Source organism: Lacerta agilis, chromosome 1 (assembly GCF_009819535.1).
Source record: "Lacerta agilis isolate rLacAgi1 chromosome 1, rLacAgi1.pri, whole genome shotgun sequence".
Taxonomy (NCBI): Eukaryota; Metazoa; Chordata; class Lepidosauria; order Squamata; family Lacertidae; genus Lacerta; species Lacerta agilis.
In genome coordinates this window covers 114,612,740-114,625,703 of record NC_046312.1, presented here as the reverse complement: position 1 = coordinate 114,625,703, position 12,964 = coordinate 114,612,740, and the positions used below count along the sequence as shown (strand labels likewise).

At 45.3% G+C, this 12,964-nt stretch overlaps 1 protein-coding gene across 2 annotated transcripts in view; it reads left to right on the top strand.

Annotated features, from left to right (window-relative positions):
* Positions 1-217: 217 nt before the first annotated feature.
* Positions 218-12,964, top strand: part of ITGA6 (integrin subunit alpha 6) — a 56,226-nt gene continuing 43,479 nt past the window's right edge. For both annotated transcript variants that reach the window (XM_033168087.1, XM_033168096.1), the window contains exon 1: positions 218-598. In XM_033168087.1, the coding sequence (XP_033023978.1) occupies positions 444-598 (155 nt within the window). In that variant the 5' untranslated portion in view covers positions 218-443. The remainder of the gene's footprint in view (positions 599-12,964) is intronic.

The window sequence follows — 12,964 nt, the reverse complement described above, 5'->3', positions numbered from 1 at the left end:
TTCCTGCATTGCAGGGAGTTGGACTACATGACCCTGGAGATCCGTGCCAATCCGCGATTCTTATGAACACGCCCCAATCCTGGAGAGCGGTCAGCCCGAGCGATTTCCAGCCGCCTTGACTCAGATTTTCTGGGCAACAGGCAAAGCGGAGTTCCGGCAGGCCGGGCTGGGCTAGGCAGGGCAGGGCAGAGCGCGGCAAGGCAGCAGTGCGCGCTTGGGGAGAGACGGGGCGGGGCTCCACGCTTGTTGTTCGTCACTTGGTGCAAAGCCCGAGAGAGTCTCCGGAGAGAACAACGAGCTCATTCACGGAGTGGCAGCGAGGCGGGCAGCCAAGACGGGCGAGGAACGCGCCCCGCCAGCCTGGATTTTCCTCCTCGCCCTCTATCCAGCGACAAGCCTTTCCCTGGGATTTGCAGCCGCGAGTGGCGCACCCTCCCGGCCCCATGCCGCCGCTTCTCTACCTGTCCCTCCTGCCGGGGCTCGTCCTCGCCTTCAACCTGGACACGGGCAACGTGGTCATGTGGAGCGGGGACTCCGGAAGCCTCTTCGGCTTCTCCCTGGCGATGCACCGGCAGCTGCAGCCCGAGGACAAGAGGCTGTAAGTGGGTCCGTGGTGGGGGAGAAGTTGTCTGCATCTTGATCCCGGCTGGGTTTTTGGAAGGGGGCGAGTAAATTTGGGGGGGGGATCCCCATAGGATAGCTCGGCTTGCCTAGTCCTAGTTGCGCCGCGTACTGGACTGGAACAGTTTCTGGCTCCCGAGAAGCCCAAATTCCATCTTAATGCGGATCCTCTGTCTTGGCTGGGCTTAAGCACAGATCGCCAGATTCCGAAGTCGGTTTAAGTTGTTTGCTTCTTTGGGGGGGGGGGGAGAGGGGAGGATGCAAACGTGTTGGCGCGCGCACGCTCCTGTGCGCGCAAGGCCCGCAGGTGCGATCGGGCAGAAGTAACCACACTCGCGCGCACAGGTTGCCATTGGGAAGCGGCGCGGTCGCTTGGATCAATGGATCCCTCGCTCCGAGCCGCGATCCTGTGCTCTCCCCCCCCCCTCGGGGTCCTGTCGGGGAGGGAACCCGGGGCTGGTTGGGATCCGCTCAGCTTTGGGGAAGCGGAGCCGGAGGCGCTGCTTAATTCGGAAGTTTGTTCGCCGCCTGTGCCCGCGTTGCGATTTCTCCACCAGGGGGATGGAGGTGTGGAGCCAGCAGGCAGGGTGAGGCTCCCAAGGACACCAACTTCCGCCGGTGTGTGTGTGTGGCAAATGCCTCCCTCAGCCGACCCCCGATCGCGGATTTGCATGGAGTTATTGTGTGGGGGTGGGGTTTGTTTGTTTTTTGCTAAAAACCTAAATGGGAATCGAAGGACCCACCAACCACCTGTTATGGAGGGCTGTGTTACGATTGGGGGGGGGGGAATCAAGAGTTGCTGCAGAAAACGCGGCGGACGGATGGGACGGATCAAAATGTCGGAAGGCAACTGGGTGTTTTGAAAAAAGGTGGCTGATCCGGGTTGTTGCTCCGGGAGGCACTACCTGATGGAGAACTAGAGTGGGGGATCCATTAAGCTAAACGAGATTCACAGAAAAGGCTTGGCTTGGAACAAAACGAAACCTGCCCCACTGTGTTTGCGCATTCCTGATCCCTGCTAACAAAGAATGCCGACGGGGGGTGTAGGGCAACAAAAGGACCTTCCCCCCTCAGGGAATGCAAACTTTTCAGGTCGGTTGAGCAGCAACGCCGAAGGGCGGTGCTAAAATAAGCAAGTGTTTATACGCTCCCCTTGAGGAAAGGCACGTTGAAAAGGCAGGATGCCCGGTTTGAACAGCATTTGATCGGTGCCATTTTTTGAAGAAGAAAGAATCCTTTGGCTTTTTGTGGGTGTGTAAGCTTTGCCCAGTAATGCCAACACACAGCTGAGATACATGTCTCTCATGACAATCACAAGATATGCTTGCCCCCAACTTTTTCTTCTCTTCTGTGGACAGATGGTGTAAACAAGCTGCTTAAATGAGGAACAGGCTTTTAAATTGGGCTGCTACCTGGTTCAGAAAAACAATCACCATCACAGTCTGGCCTTCTCTGTGCTGTTAACACAGGTTTGATCTTCAGAAATCGGCTTAAGTTCATGAGACTAAACATGATCATCTGCAGATTGCTGCAGCAGACCCTCCAAATGTCCCTGTTAAGGACGTCCCTGATTTAGAGAAGCTGCTTGTGACTTGATCCTGGAATGTCCTGCTTTTCCTTAGGCTGTCCCTATTTTCATTGGAGAAATGTTGGAGGGGATGGAGTTATCTGACCCCCGAGCCACCTGAAGGCAATCCTGTATAGGGAAGTTTTAAAAATGTTTTATTATGCTTTTATATATGTTGGAAGCTGCCCAGAGTGGCTGGGGCAACCTAGTAAGATGTGTGGGGTGTTGTTGTTTAGTCGTGTCCGACTCTTTGTGACCCCATGGACCAGAGCACACCAGGCACTCCTGTCTTCCACTGCCTCCCACAGTTTGGCCAAACTCATGTTGGTAGCCTTCGAGAACACTGTCCAACCATCTCGTCCTCTGTCATCCCCTTCTCCTAGTGCCCTCAATCTTTCCCAGCATCAGGTCTTTTCCAGGGAGTCTTCTCTTCTCATGATATGGCCAAAGTATTGGAGCCTCAGCTTCAGGATCTGTGGGGTATAGTCCATTTATAATTATGGAATGGGACGTCCCTACTTTCATCGGATAAATGTTGAAGGATATGGGAGCCGCCACTACCAAGGCCACCAGCTGTGTCACCTTGTGGAGAAGCAGTGTTGGCATTGTTGCTGATTTCCTGAAAGGGCTTGCAAGAGCTCACCCAAATCTCATGAGGATGTAGGCCTGGCCAGGATGCCTTTCCTGCTATACTTTCTCGGCTTGACAAGGCATGTGACCCTCATCTGTTCTGATTCTACTCCAGCTGACGAATCACACACCTTCTCCCCTAGCTAGTGAGCCCCACCTGGGCTGTGGAAGTGCCACCCTGCTCTGCCAGACCACCTCACCACCACCACCCGTGGGACACTCGCCACCACTGTACCACCTGCCAGTGGCAATGCAGCTGTACCAGCACTGATTCCCTAGGCGCCGATTCCCTGAAAGAGCTTGCAAGATCTCACCCACATCTCATGAGATATTTTGCTCTCCTCGACATCTGGCAAGACTTTGATGAGATCTTGCAAGATAGAGCAGGAAATGAGCATCTATCCTGGCATCACTTCTCTGGCAGAGGTGTGGGCGTGGCAGGAGGCGCCCATGAGGGTGCTGCCTCAAGGGCTTCTGCTACCTGAGGCAGTTATTTCACACTACTTTATAGGTGGGCTGGCCTTGCCGGAGGACATTATGGGCATGCACTCTGGTATCTGTTTACCTGTGAGCACAGGTGCGTTTTTTAAATTAAAAATAATAATACAAGTTTCTTAGTCTACCAGATTTGCACAAAACAGCAGCCGTGTGTGTGTGTGTGTGTGTTGCTCTGCCAGGAAACCTGAGATCCATGGGTATTTGTTTACATGTACACATAACACCTGTGATCTGCCATGCTGGCAGAAAAGAGTAGTCCAAAAATAAAAATAATCGATACCTCACTGCAAACTAGGTAAGGATTTGGAGTTGTTCACATTTAGAGTTGTTGCCTGTTGCTTCATTTCCTCCCCCTTTCCTGCCCATCTCCTGTGCCCATGGGCGTAGCTGGGGGGGGGGCAGGGGAATCCACAAATATTATTGAAAAGCATTGAAAGTGCTCAATTATTACCAGGTGTCCCTATTTTCCAGGGACATCCCTGATTCAGAGAAGCCATCCCGGTTTCTGATTTGATCCTGGAATTTCCCACTTTTCCTTAGGATGTCCCTATTTTCATTGGAGAAACGTTGTGGGGTATGGAGCTATCCGACCCTCAAGCTGTCTGCATAGGGAGGTTTGTTTAATGTTCAATGCTTTGTTGTGTTTTTATAGATGTTGGAAGCTGCCCAGTGTGGCTGGGGCAACCCAGTAAGATGTGTGGGGTATAAATGGTAAAATTATTATTATGCAATGGGAACTCCCTATTTTCATCAGAGAAATGTTGGAGGGTATGCTGCAGATGAATTAGCTGTAAAGGGGTAGAGCACGAGACTCTTAAGCGTAGGGTTTTGGGTTTGAGCCCCACTTTGTGCAAAAGGTTCATGCATGGCAGCAGGTTGGACAAGATGACCCTTGTGGTCCATTCCAACTCTACAATTCTGTGATTCTAGGTGCAGGTTGAAAAACGGAAAACGCTCGTAGTTCAAATTGTATCATTGCTTGAACATTTGGCACAAGAGAAAGCTATGTGCAGGGACCAGCTGGGTATATTTTTTGAATGACACACTTTTGGTCAAGCCTAAATACCAATTTTGCGCTGGGGAAGAATCTGATAAAAGAGCATGGTAAACAGGTGATGTGATGCCACCTTTTAAGACAAACCTTTTAAGATGTGATGCCAAACTTTTAAGACTGTGTTGTGTGGTTTGCTCATCTATAGATAATTGGCGAGATCAGAATTGCCGTATACAACACCTCTTAAGCTGAACATGTTAATAACGAGTGGGAAACCTCTGGTCTGTGGGCCAAATATTTGGCCTGTGAGTTTGTTTTGTGAAGCCATGTCCACTTGTCTTCTACTTGATATCATATACATGCATTGAAGGGGGTTGTGCTAGATGATCCTTGGGGGGTCCCTTCTAACTCTGCAATTCTATGTTTCTGTGATTCTGTATGATGACAGTTGTGGGGCAGGTAAAGATACGGCTGGGCCAAAATGGGGTTTGCAGAGCCCTGTGCATAGCAGCTTCCTGATTGTAAAATGCTGGTTGTCAGCTGGTCAATGCTTGCAGAGAGCTGTGCTTGGCATTGGGGGGGGGGGGCTGTCACTCAGCTGATTGCCAGGGCTTCAGAGCAGGGCAGCCCGCAAACCCCAAAGATCATCTGATTCAATAATTTACATGTAATCCTAGGTTTTCATAAGTGCAGCACCTTTATACATTTAGCACTTTAGAATGGCGTGTTTTCTTAAATTCCTTACACCAACCTTGTACGATCACCCAGCATTATTCTAATTGTAGATGTGCAGTTAAGGCTGAGAGTGTTGCTTACTGCCACTTGCTGAGTTCATGGCACAGCTAAAATTGAATCCACAAATTTCCTATTCTCAGCCATGCAATCCTGTGCATGTCTACCCAGAAGTAAGTCCCATTGAGCTCAACGGGGTTTATTCCCAGGTAAGTGGGTATAGGATTTTAACTTAGTTCTCTTAGTCTGCAGTCCTATACTCACATTTCTTGGGAATAAGTCCCATCCAATGCAACAGGGCTTATGCACTGTGCTAGAGAACTTCATTTCATCAAGAACTGAGATGAAACAACTCTCATTCGACTCTTGAATATTTTATGCGAAATAAAGTAATGCATATATTGGAAAGTTGAGCCTAAAGTGAAAACAAAAACCTGTGTTTGCAATGGACTTCATTTCAATGATTTTATTCATTTTATAATATATAACAAAAACAAACACAAAAAAACATGACATTAACAATTACAGCAACAACAATACACTATTTTTATCTAATTTTCTTAACATCTTGATGGGACCTCCTTCGATCTTCCCTTCCTGGATTCCATTTTTCTCCTGTTTTAAGCAGGATCACCTTCATACTTAACTTTCTTACCTCTTAATATCCATTTATTCAATTATTCTTTTTGCAACCCAATTTTCTCTATTTCTTTTTTACCCCAATTTTTATCCGGAATGTTTGCAATGGACTTAACAATATTTGAAGTGCACCTCCCATTAAACTTTAGCTTCTTTTCGTTCTGGAGGAGCAGAACGGAAGAGGAGAACTCCCTTTCCTTTGCCCTCAAGGCTCGGCTGAGCTGCCACAAGTACGAACATGTGCTTCCTTTGGGCATGGCTGCCTTATGCCATTGCTGGCGTCGAACCAGCATTTATCAACTTGCCTTTTGACTGTGCATTGTTTGTTGAGCTCTCTCACTTTGAGGGGTAGAGATAGACATAGCATCAAAAGCTTTCTTCACAAAAGCTTGGCTCCAGTTATGAGTGTAGAAACACACACATTTAATATAAGATTGCAATCCTTAACACACCTATTTGGAAGTCATATCCTGTTAAATAAATGCCATATCCAGTTAAATAAATGTTTAGGACTGGGGCATAAGGCTGTATTACTGTTTATAAAATGAAAGCCAATGGATCTCAGGCAAAGAACATCAGATATATATTTACAGGGGCTCTTGGAGACTTTAAGAACATAGGAGCCCTCCTGGATCAAACCAAAGGTGACTAGTCCATCCTGTTCTCATGGTAGCCAACCAGATGCCTATATAGTAATTATTATTATTATTAATAATCATACATACATACATACATACATCCCCTGCCCTGATCATACCCTGATCAGGTACATACATACATACATACATACATACCCTGCCCTGAAGACTGATCGCCGAAGAATTGATGCTTTTGAATTATGGTGCTGGAGGAGACTCTTGAGAGTCCCATGGACTGCAAGAAGATCAAACTTATCCATCCTTAAAGAAATCAGCCCCGAGTGTTCACTGGAAGGGCAGATCCTGAAGTTGAGGCTCCAGTACTTTGGCCACCTCATGAGAAGAGAAGACTCCCTGGAAAAGACCCTGATGTTGGGAAAGATGGAGGGCACAAGGAGAAGGGGACGACAGAGGATGAGATGGTAGGACAGTGTTCTCGAAGCGACTGGCATGAGTTTGGCCAAACTGCGGGAGGCAGTGGAGGATAGGGGTGCCTGGCGTGCTCTGGTCCATGGGGTCACGAAGAGTCGGACACGACTGAACGACTGAACAACAACACCCTGCCCTTCTGGCTGGGTTTCCCCAGCCACCCTGGGCGGCTCCCAACAGAATATTAAAAACGTGATAAAACATCAAACATTAAAAACTTCCATAAACAGGACTACCTTCAGATGCCTTCTAAAAGTCAGATAGTTGTTTATTTCCTTGACTTCTGATAGGAGGGCATTCCACAGGGCGGGCGCCACTACCGAGAAGGCCCTCTGTCTGGTTCCCTGTAACCTCACTTATCGCAGTGAGGGAACCACCAGAAGGCCTTCGGTGCTCGACCTTCGTGTCCGGGCTAAACAGTGGGGGTGGAGACATTCCTTCAGGTATACTGGGCTGAGGCCGTTCCTATGGGAAGCCTGCAAGCAAGACATGTGCAAAATAGGGCTGGGCAATCTGGTTTTCAACATCACGATATATCACCAGCTAAACATCGCTATATAATGATATATCACAATGTGTGAAATAAGGATGGAGCAATGTAGAGGCCCTGGCTGGCTTCATGGTTTTTCCCACTTTGTGATTTTTGCATAGTATTTTGTTGTTTAGTCGTGTTCAACTCTCCGTGACCCCATGAACCAGAGCATGCCTTGGAAACTCTCACTTCTTCTCAAAGCTTCTCCTTTTTTATGTCCACGGCAAAATACTAGAGTGGTTTGCCAGTTCCTTCTCCAGTTGCATAGTATATACACACACATATCATGATTTGCAATATATTGCCAGGTCAAAAGTTATGAAAATGCTATCACAATATGCCCAGTCCTAAAGCATGAGAGTTCTCTTCCAACTTTAACCGTCTTGTGGATTTTATTTTATTTTTACAATCAAGTGGTATATAAACTTTATTAAATAAACAAACAAAAAAACTTGAACAGCAACTGGTATTCAGAGGCCTACTGGCTCTGACAGTGCGGGGTAGAGCATAGTGGCCATTGCAGCTTGTAGTCTTTTATACTCCATGAATTCGCCTAATGCAAGCTGGTTTCAAGATCCATATAGTTCTGACAACCGCAAAAAATATTTATTAAATTTGTATACTGCCTTTCATCTGAAGATCTTGGGGCAGGTTCACGGCATAAAAATACAAAATGCATAATAGAAACAAGAACAAACCAAACCAAGCCCATAATCCCTGCCTCCCACCAACACATTTAAAAGGACATCAAGTGTTAATCAGCCCAAGGCCTGGTTGAAGAGGAATGTTTTCACTTCCTCAAATAGAAGAAGCGCTATCTTAAGTTGGCAGGGATATTTATACACCCATAGTTGTGGAGGGCTAAATATTATAAGGAAGGGAAATGAAGTGTAAAAATGGGGGTTGTGATAAATACGTTCTTAAATGGCATGCCAAATTATCCCTCTGACCAATTGCAGCTCGCTCAATAATGGAACGTTTCCGTATTAAAGATATGTGAAATTTTCTTCGGAATAGCAAGTTCAACCCAGGATGTGCAGCAGGTGAGGTGAGGTGAGGTCCACGTGGACTTAGGGAAAAAAAATTATATGCTCGTCTCTTGTGTTGATAAGGAGGGAGCTGGGAAGAAGCCACATTTGCTTTTGTTTCTTACTACATCCAAGAAACCCAGGGCTTGTATAGCCATGGTTCTTCCCAATGAGCCACCCATATTTTATTATCGCAACCATCTTGAGAGGTAGATTGACCCAGGGTGATCTGGCAAGCTTTGTGGACGAGTGCGGGCTTGAACCTAGGCTTTCTCGGTCTTAATGTGGCACCAGTCACATTCGCACAATACATTTGAAGCAGTATGATAACAGTCTTGGCTTCCCCCAAAGCATTATGGGAGTTGTAGTTAGGAGTGATGACAGTTGTTAGGAGACCACTATTCCACACACAGCAGCATCAATTCCGGAGTGGTTTAACAACCAGGTCCTATTCACAGGGAGTTCTGTGGGGAGGAATAGAGGTTTCCTCACAACTCTTAACATTTGTAACAAACTACCACTCCCAGAATTCTTTGGGGGAAGCCATGACCATTTAAAGTGGTATCACACTGCTTCAAATGTATTGTCCTACTATGGTCAGTCTAACCGTAACACCACACTGGGCCTGAAAGCTAGACTTTTCCTTGCTAAGTGTGGCAATGCTATACAGATATTAAGTATTAATATTACTACTTCAAAACAAAATACAGAAACTGCTCAACAGTTGATAGGAATCTTGGGCAATCTTGTTTGTCAGGAATACATATTGGCTAGTATCTTCCAAATATTATTGTTTCCTGGTGCATTAGACATTAAAAATTTTTCCGATACAGGGTTGCCTTCAGATGTCTTCTAAAAGTCAGATACAGTAGTTATTTCCTTGACATCTGATAGTGCATTTGGGGTCTGAATCATTTAAACACTAACGTGAGCACCTTAAATTGTGCCCATAAACGAACTGGCAACCAACACAAACCAGGGGCCTGAAGATGAACATTTGGTTGATGGTTTGAAATCAAAATCTCTATTCAGCATTCTTATTGCTGCCAAGGGGCACCAAGCAGGTTACAATATGTCCTCACGACCACCCTGTGAAAGTAAGGAAGGCAAGGAGATACAGTGATTTACTCAAGGTCGATAGAATTTAAGGGCTTGTATTCACAACAATGTGTTCCCCCCCCATCCAAATCTTAACACCCAGTCGCTTCTCCTTATAGACACACCAAATGTTAGCTACATTATCCCTTTCTCCTTCAAGAGAGTCAGGATTAACTCTGTGACACACTGCAGTGTTCTCCACAAGGCCCTTGCTGGAATGAGTGGAAATGTTTGTTAATCTAAAAAAAGTACCAAATGTAAACACAAGTTTAAGGTGCAATCTGTCTAGTTCAGCTGCTCTGTCGCCTCCATTTGTTTCCTTGTGACTTGTTTGCAAATCCCATGAAAGTCCCACAGAAAGTTTAGAGTGGGGATGTTAAGAAAGTGTGTGTGTGTGTTAGTGTGTATGGGAAGCAATGTTTGGTGTACAGCGATTTAAGTGCTATGTGTGTAAAGCACTAGTTGACATACGGGGACTTCAGTTGATTTATAAGAGCAATGAATTGTTTGCAAACGGATTGCTTGCACACCCTGCCTTAAAAGAGTTCCTATATGCAGCAAATGTGCATATGTTGAATTAGATAAGCTGGTGGTTTCTTTGTTTCCTGTTAAAAACAGCTAGCAAGGTCTGAAACTGCCTAACAACTCTGTGGCCTAAAGAACAATATAGGGGGCATTATTTGGGTTAATTTGTATGGCGGTGGTTGTTTTTTTGGTCAGGAATCATTCCCCCCCTCTGTGTAACTGAAGAAAATTCAGTATGTGCTCTGGTGATGCACAGATTTGTCTTTAGCATACATTTCTAATTGTGGGCGAGATTTGTGCGTTAGTACTTCACGACACTTGTGTTTTTCCAGATATGCAAAAAAGCAGAAGTCGCTCTTGCACCTGCAAAATGTAGAGAGCGGGCAGGAGAGAGTAGAATGTGTATCAAATATCTTTTTGCTCTTAAGGAAAACAGCCATCACGCCCACCTCCCCAATTATCTTTTGTAGCTGAAAAATAAGACCTGTGAGGCAGCTGGAAATTTGTCATAGGTGACTCGGTGGGGGAGGGGAAGGCAGTCGTGGAGTCACAAGAATATGGCCAGGGCGAAAGTTGAAACTGCACATTTGTGGCCTTGTGTGATGTGACTGCGCCACACAAGTAGACTTGGTTTCTATGAAAATGAATTCCAGTTGTTGGGAATCACAAATATTGCACTTGAGTCGGGCCCTGCATGCAGGCTTTCCGTAGGCCACTGTGAGAACAGGATACTGGACTAAAAAGGCCTTTGGCCTGATCCAGCACGTTTTTCTTCTTATGTCCTTAAAACATGTACAGATGTTCAGTAGGTTGCTGTGTGTCCATGATGCAGTTGTGAGCTTGGGCATACCAAAAGATAATTTTGTTTCTTGTGCTTCTGTATACTGTATTTTAATTTCTACTCACTTAACACTTAAGTGAGTTTCACAGCTCTGAAGTATTGGCCCGTTATGGGAGGTCATGAGATTTCCTAAAAAACAGATTAGTTTCCCTTGTAACGCACTGCTCATAGATTAGTTTTATCTTCACACAGGTTGAGTAATGTGGTGTTGTATAAAAGACCGGCTACTAAATACCAAATACAGGCAGCGATCAATTTGCGTTCCGAGGCACTGCACACTGACGTGAAATCGTGTGGAATTGGAACACCTATGGAAAAAAACCAGCAAACTGCCTGTTTCACCCCTTTTTGTGACATTTTCAGGTCACTTCTGGTTCGGTGTAATGCACTTGTGTGCAGTTGCACACATATTGGATGCGCCTAAAACAGCCGTTGCCTGTAAGCTTTTTGAAAAATGGACTTTATAATATCTTGGAATAGCAACTACATATTCAGCCATATATCTCTTACTTTGTGTTACAATTTTTTAAAAAAATTTTTTTCTATGACTCAGATATTTCTGCGAGTATGTATAGATGTTGTTGTTGTTGTTGTTTTAAAAAAGATAGTAAACATGGGTTGTGTGACAATTATAACCAGTGTGCACAACTGGGAGGATAATTCTGATCCATGTATCCTGAATAAAGTAGTAACAAATACAGGTATTTGGGGAAATCCTTTCATAAGCATGTATCAGATGAAAAGAAAACAGTGTTTGCTGCAGTTCATCTATCTTGCTTGTGGAAAATGAAGTGTGGCATTTGGAGTCAAGTTCCATTAAAATCAGTAGATCTTACTTCCAAGTAGATGTGCACAGAATTGTGCTGTAAAGCATGCTACTGGATTGTAACTATTTTGAGTTTAAGTGATCTTGAGCATACCTTAATTAAATGTGTAGTGATTCTAATCCACTTTATTTTGTTCACTTACTTAGAAGATTTAAACTCCATTTTTCCATCTATGGTCCCCAAGGTGACTTACAAACAGAATAAAATAATGCAAGGAGCCATCTATAGTCACAGTCTCAGGCAGAATCTGAGAATCTTTTAGCAATGCTAACAAGAGAATACGATTGGTGGTTTGGGATTAATTTGATTTTGTGACCTTGAGAGCTTTAATTCAAAGAAGATTGTATTTCAGGTTCCCAGCTGTGCTTCACCTGTACAGTCTTCCATTCACACCCTAGCTTTCCCCCCATTTTATTTTTATTTTTGGAAAAGGTCAATCGCTCTTCCTAATTTCATCTCTATACACCACAACCTCATTGAATAAGAGAGACTTGATAAGGGTAGAGGCATTTGTTTCACCTATCAGGATGAGTGGATGTAGCAATCCTCAGAGCTCATTTGTGGCTTTTGAAAAGTGACATTATTTATCTGTTTAAAAAAGAGTTGCGTCAAGGTGTCAGAGTCCAGTTCTACCGTGGGGGGTTTAATTCAAGTGACAGCTGGCTTCTGTATTTGGCATGAGCTTTCAATCTGTGAACCAACCCCACCTGTTTTTTTTTGCCAGGCAATTGGATCTTCACAATAAATAAAACACAAAGGGGAAAATGAGACACAAGGCCTCCTGCAAGAGTAGAGAGGAGCTTGGTGGAAGTCTGTATAGATTAGCAAGACTTTACCGAATATGTACTGATCCTGATTCAGAAACTTGACACCTTGCTTCTTCATACTGATATTGCATCCAAAGCCCCATGGATCCACTGAGAGGCTCAGTCTTCAGGCCTGGAGCTGGTGCAGCAAAAATACTGTAGATAAATAAATAGCACAACAACATCAACCCATCTTCCAGTTTTCCACCCTGGCCTGTGTGAGCTGGTGGAGCTTTGGATGCAGCAGTTGATCCTCCTCACTGCTCCTCAGCTGGAGATTTGGATTATTCACCCTCAAAGTAAAGAAAGCTGCCTTACCCTGAATCAGACCATTGGGTCCATCTAGCTCAGGCAGCAGGGGTCTAGGCTGGAGAAATTCCCTGCCCCTACCTGGAGATGCTGTGGATTAAACTGGGGTGGGGGCTTCTACATGCAAACCACCTGCCCTGCCACTGACCTACCAAAAGACCTTCCCCTTTGGGTATATTTGGTTTTGGTGAGTCATCTTGTGAGTGTTCCACTCTGATCGGCGGAAAATAATGAACAAATGTGCTCGCTC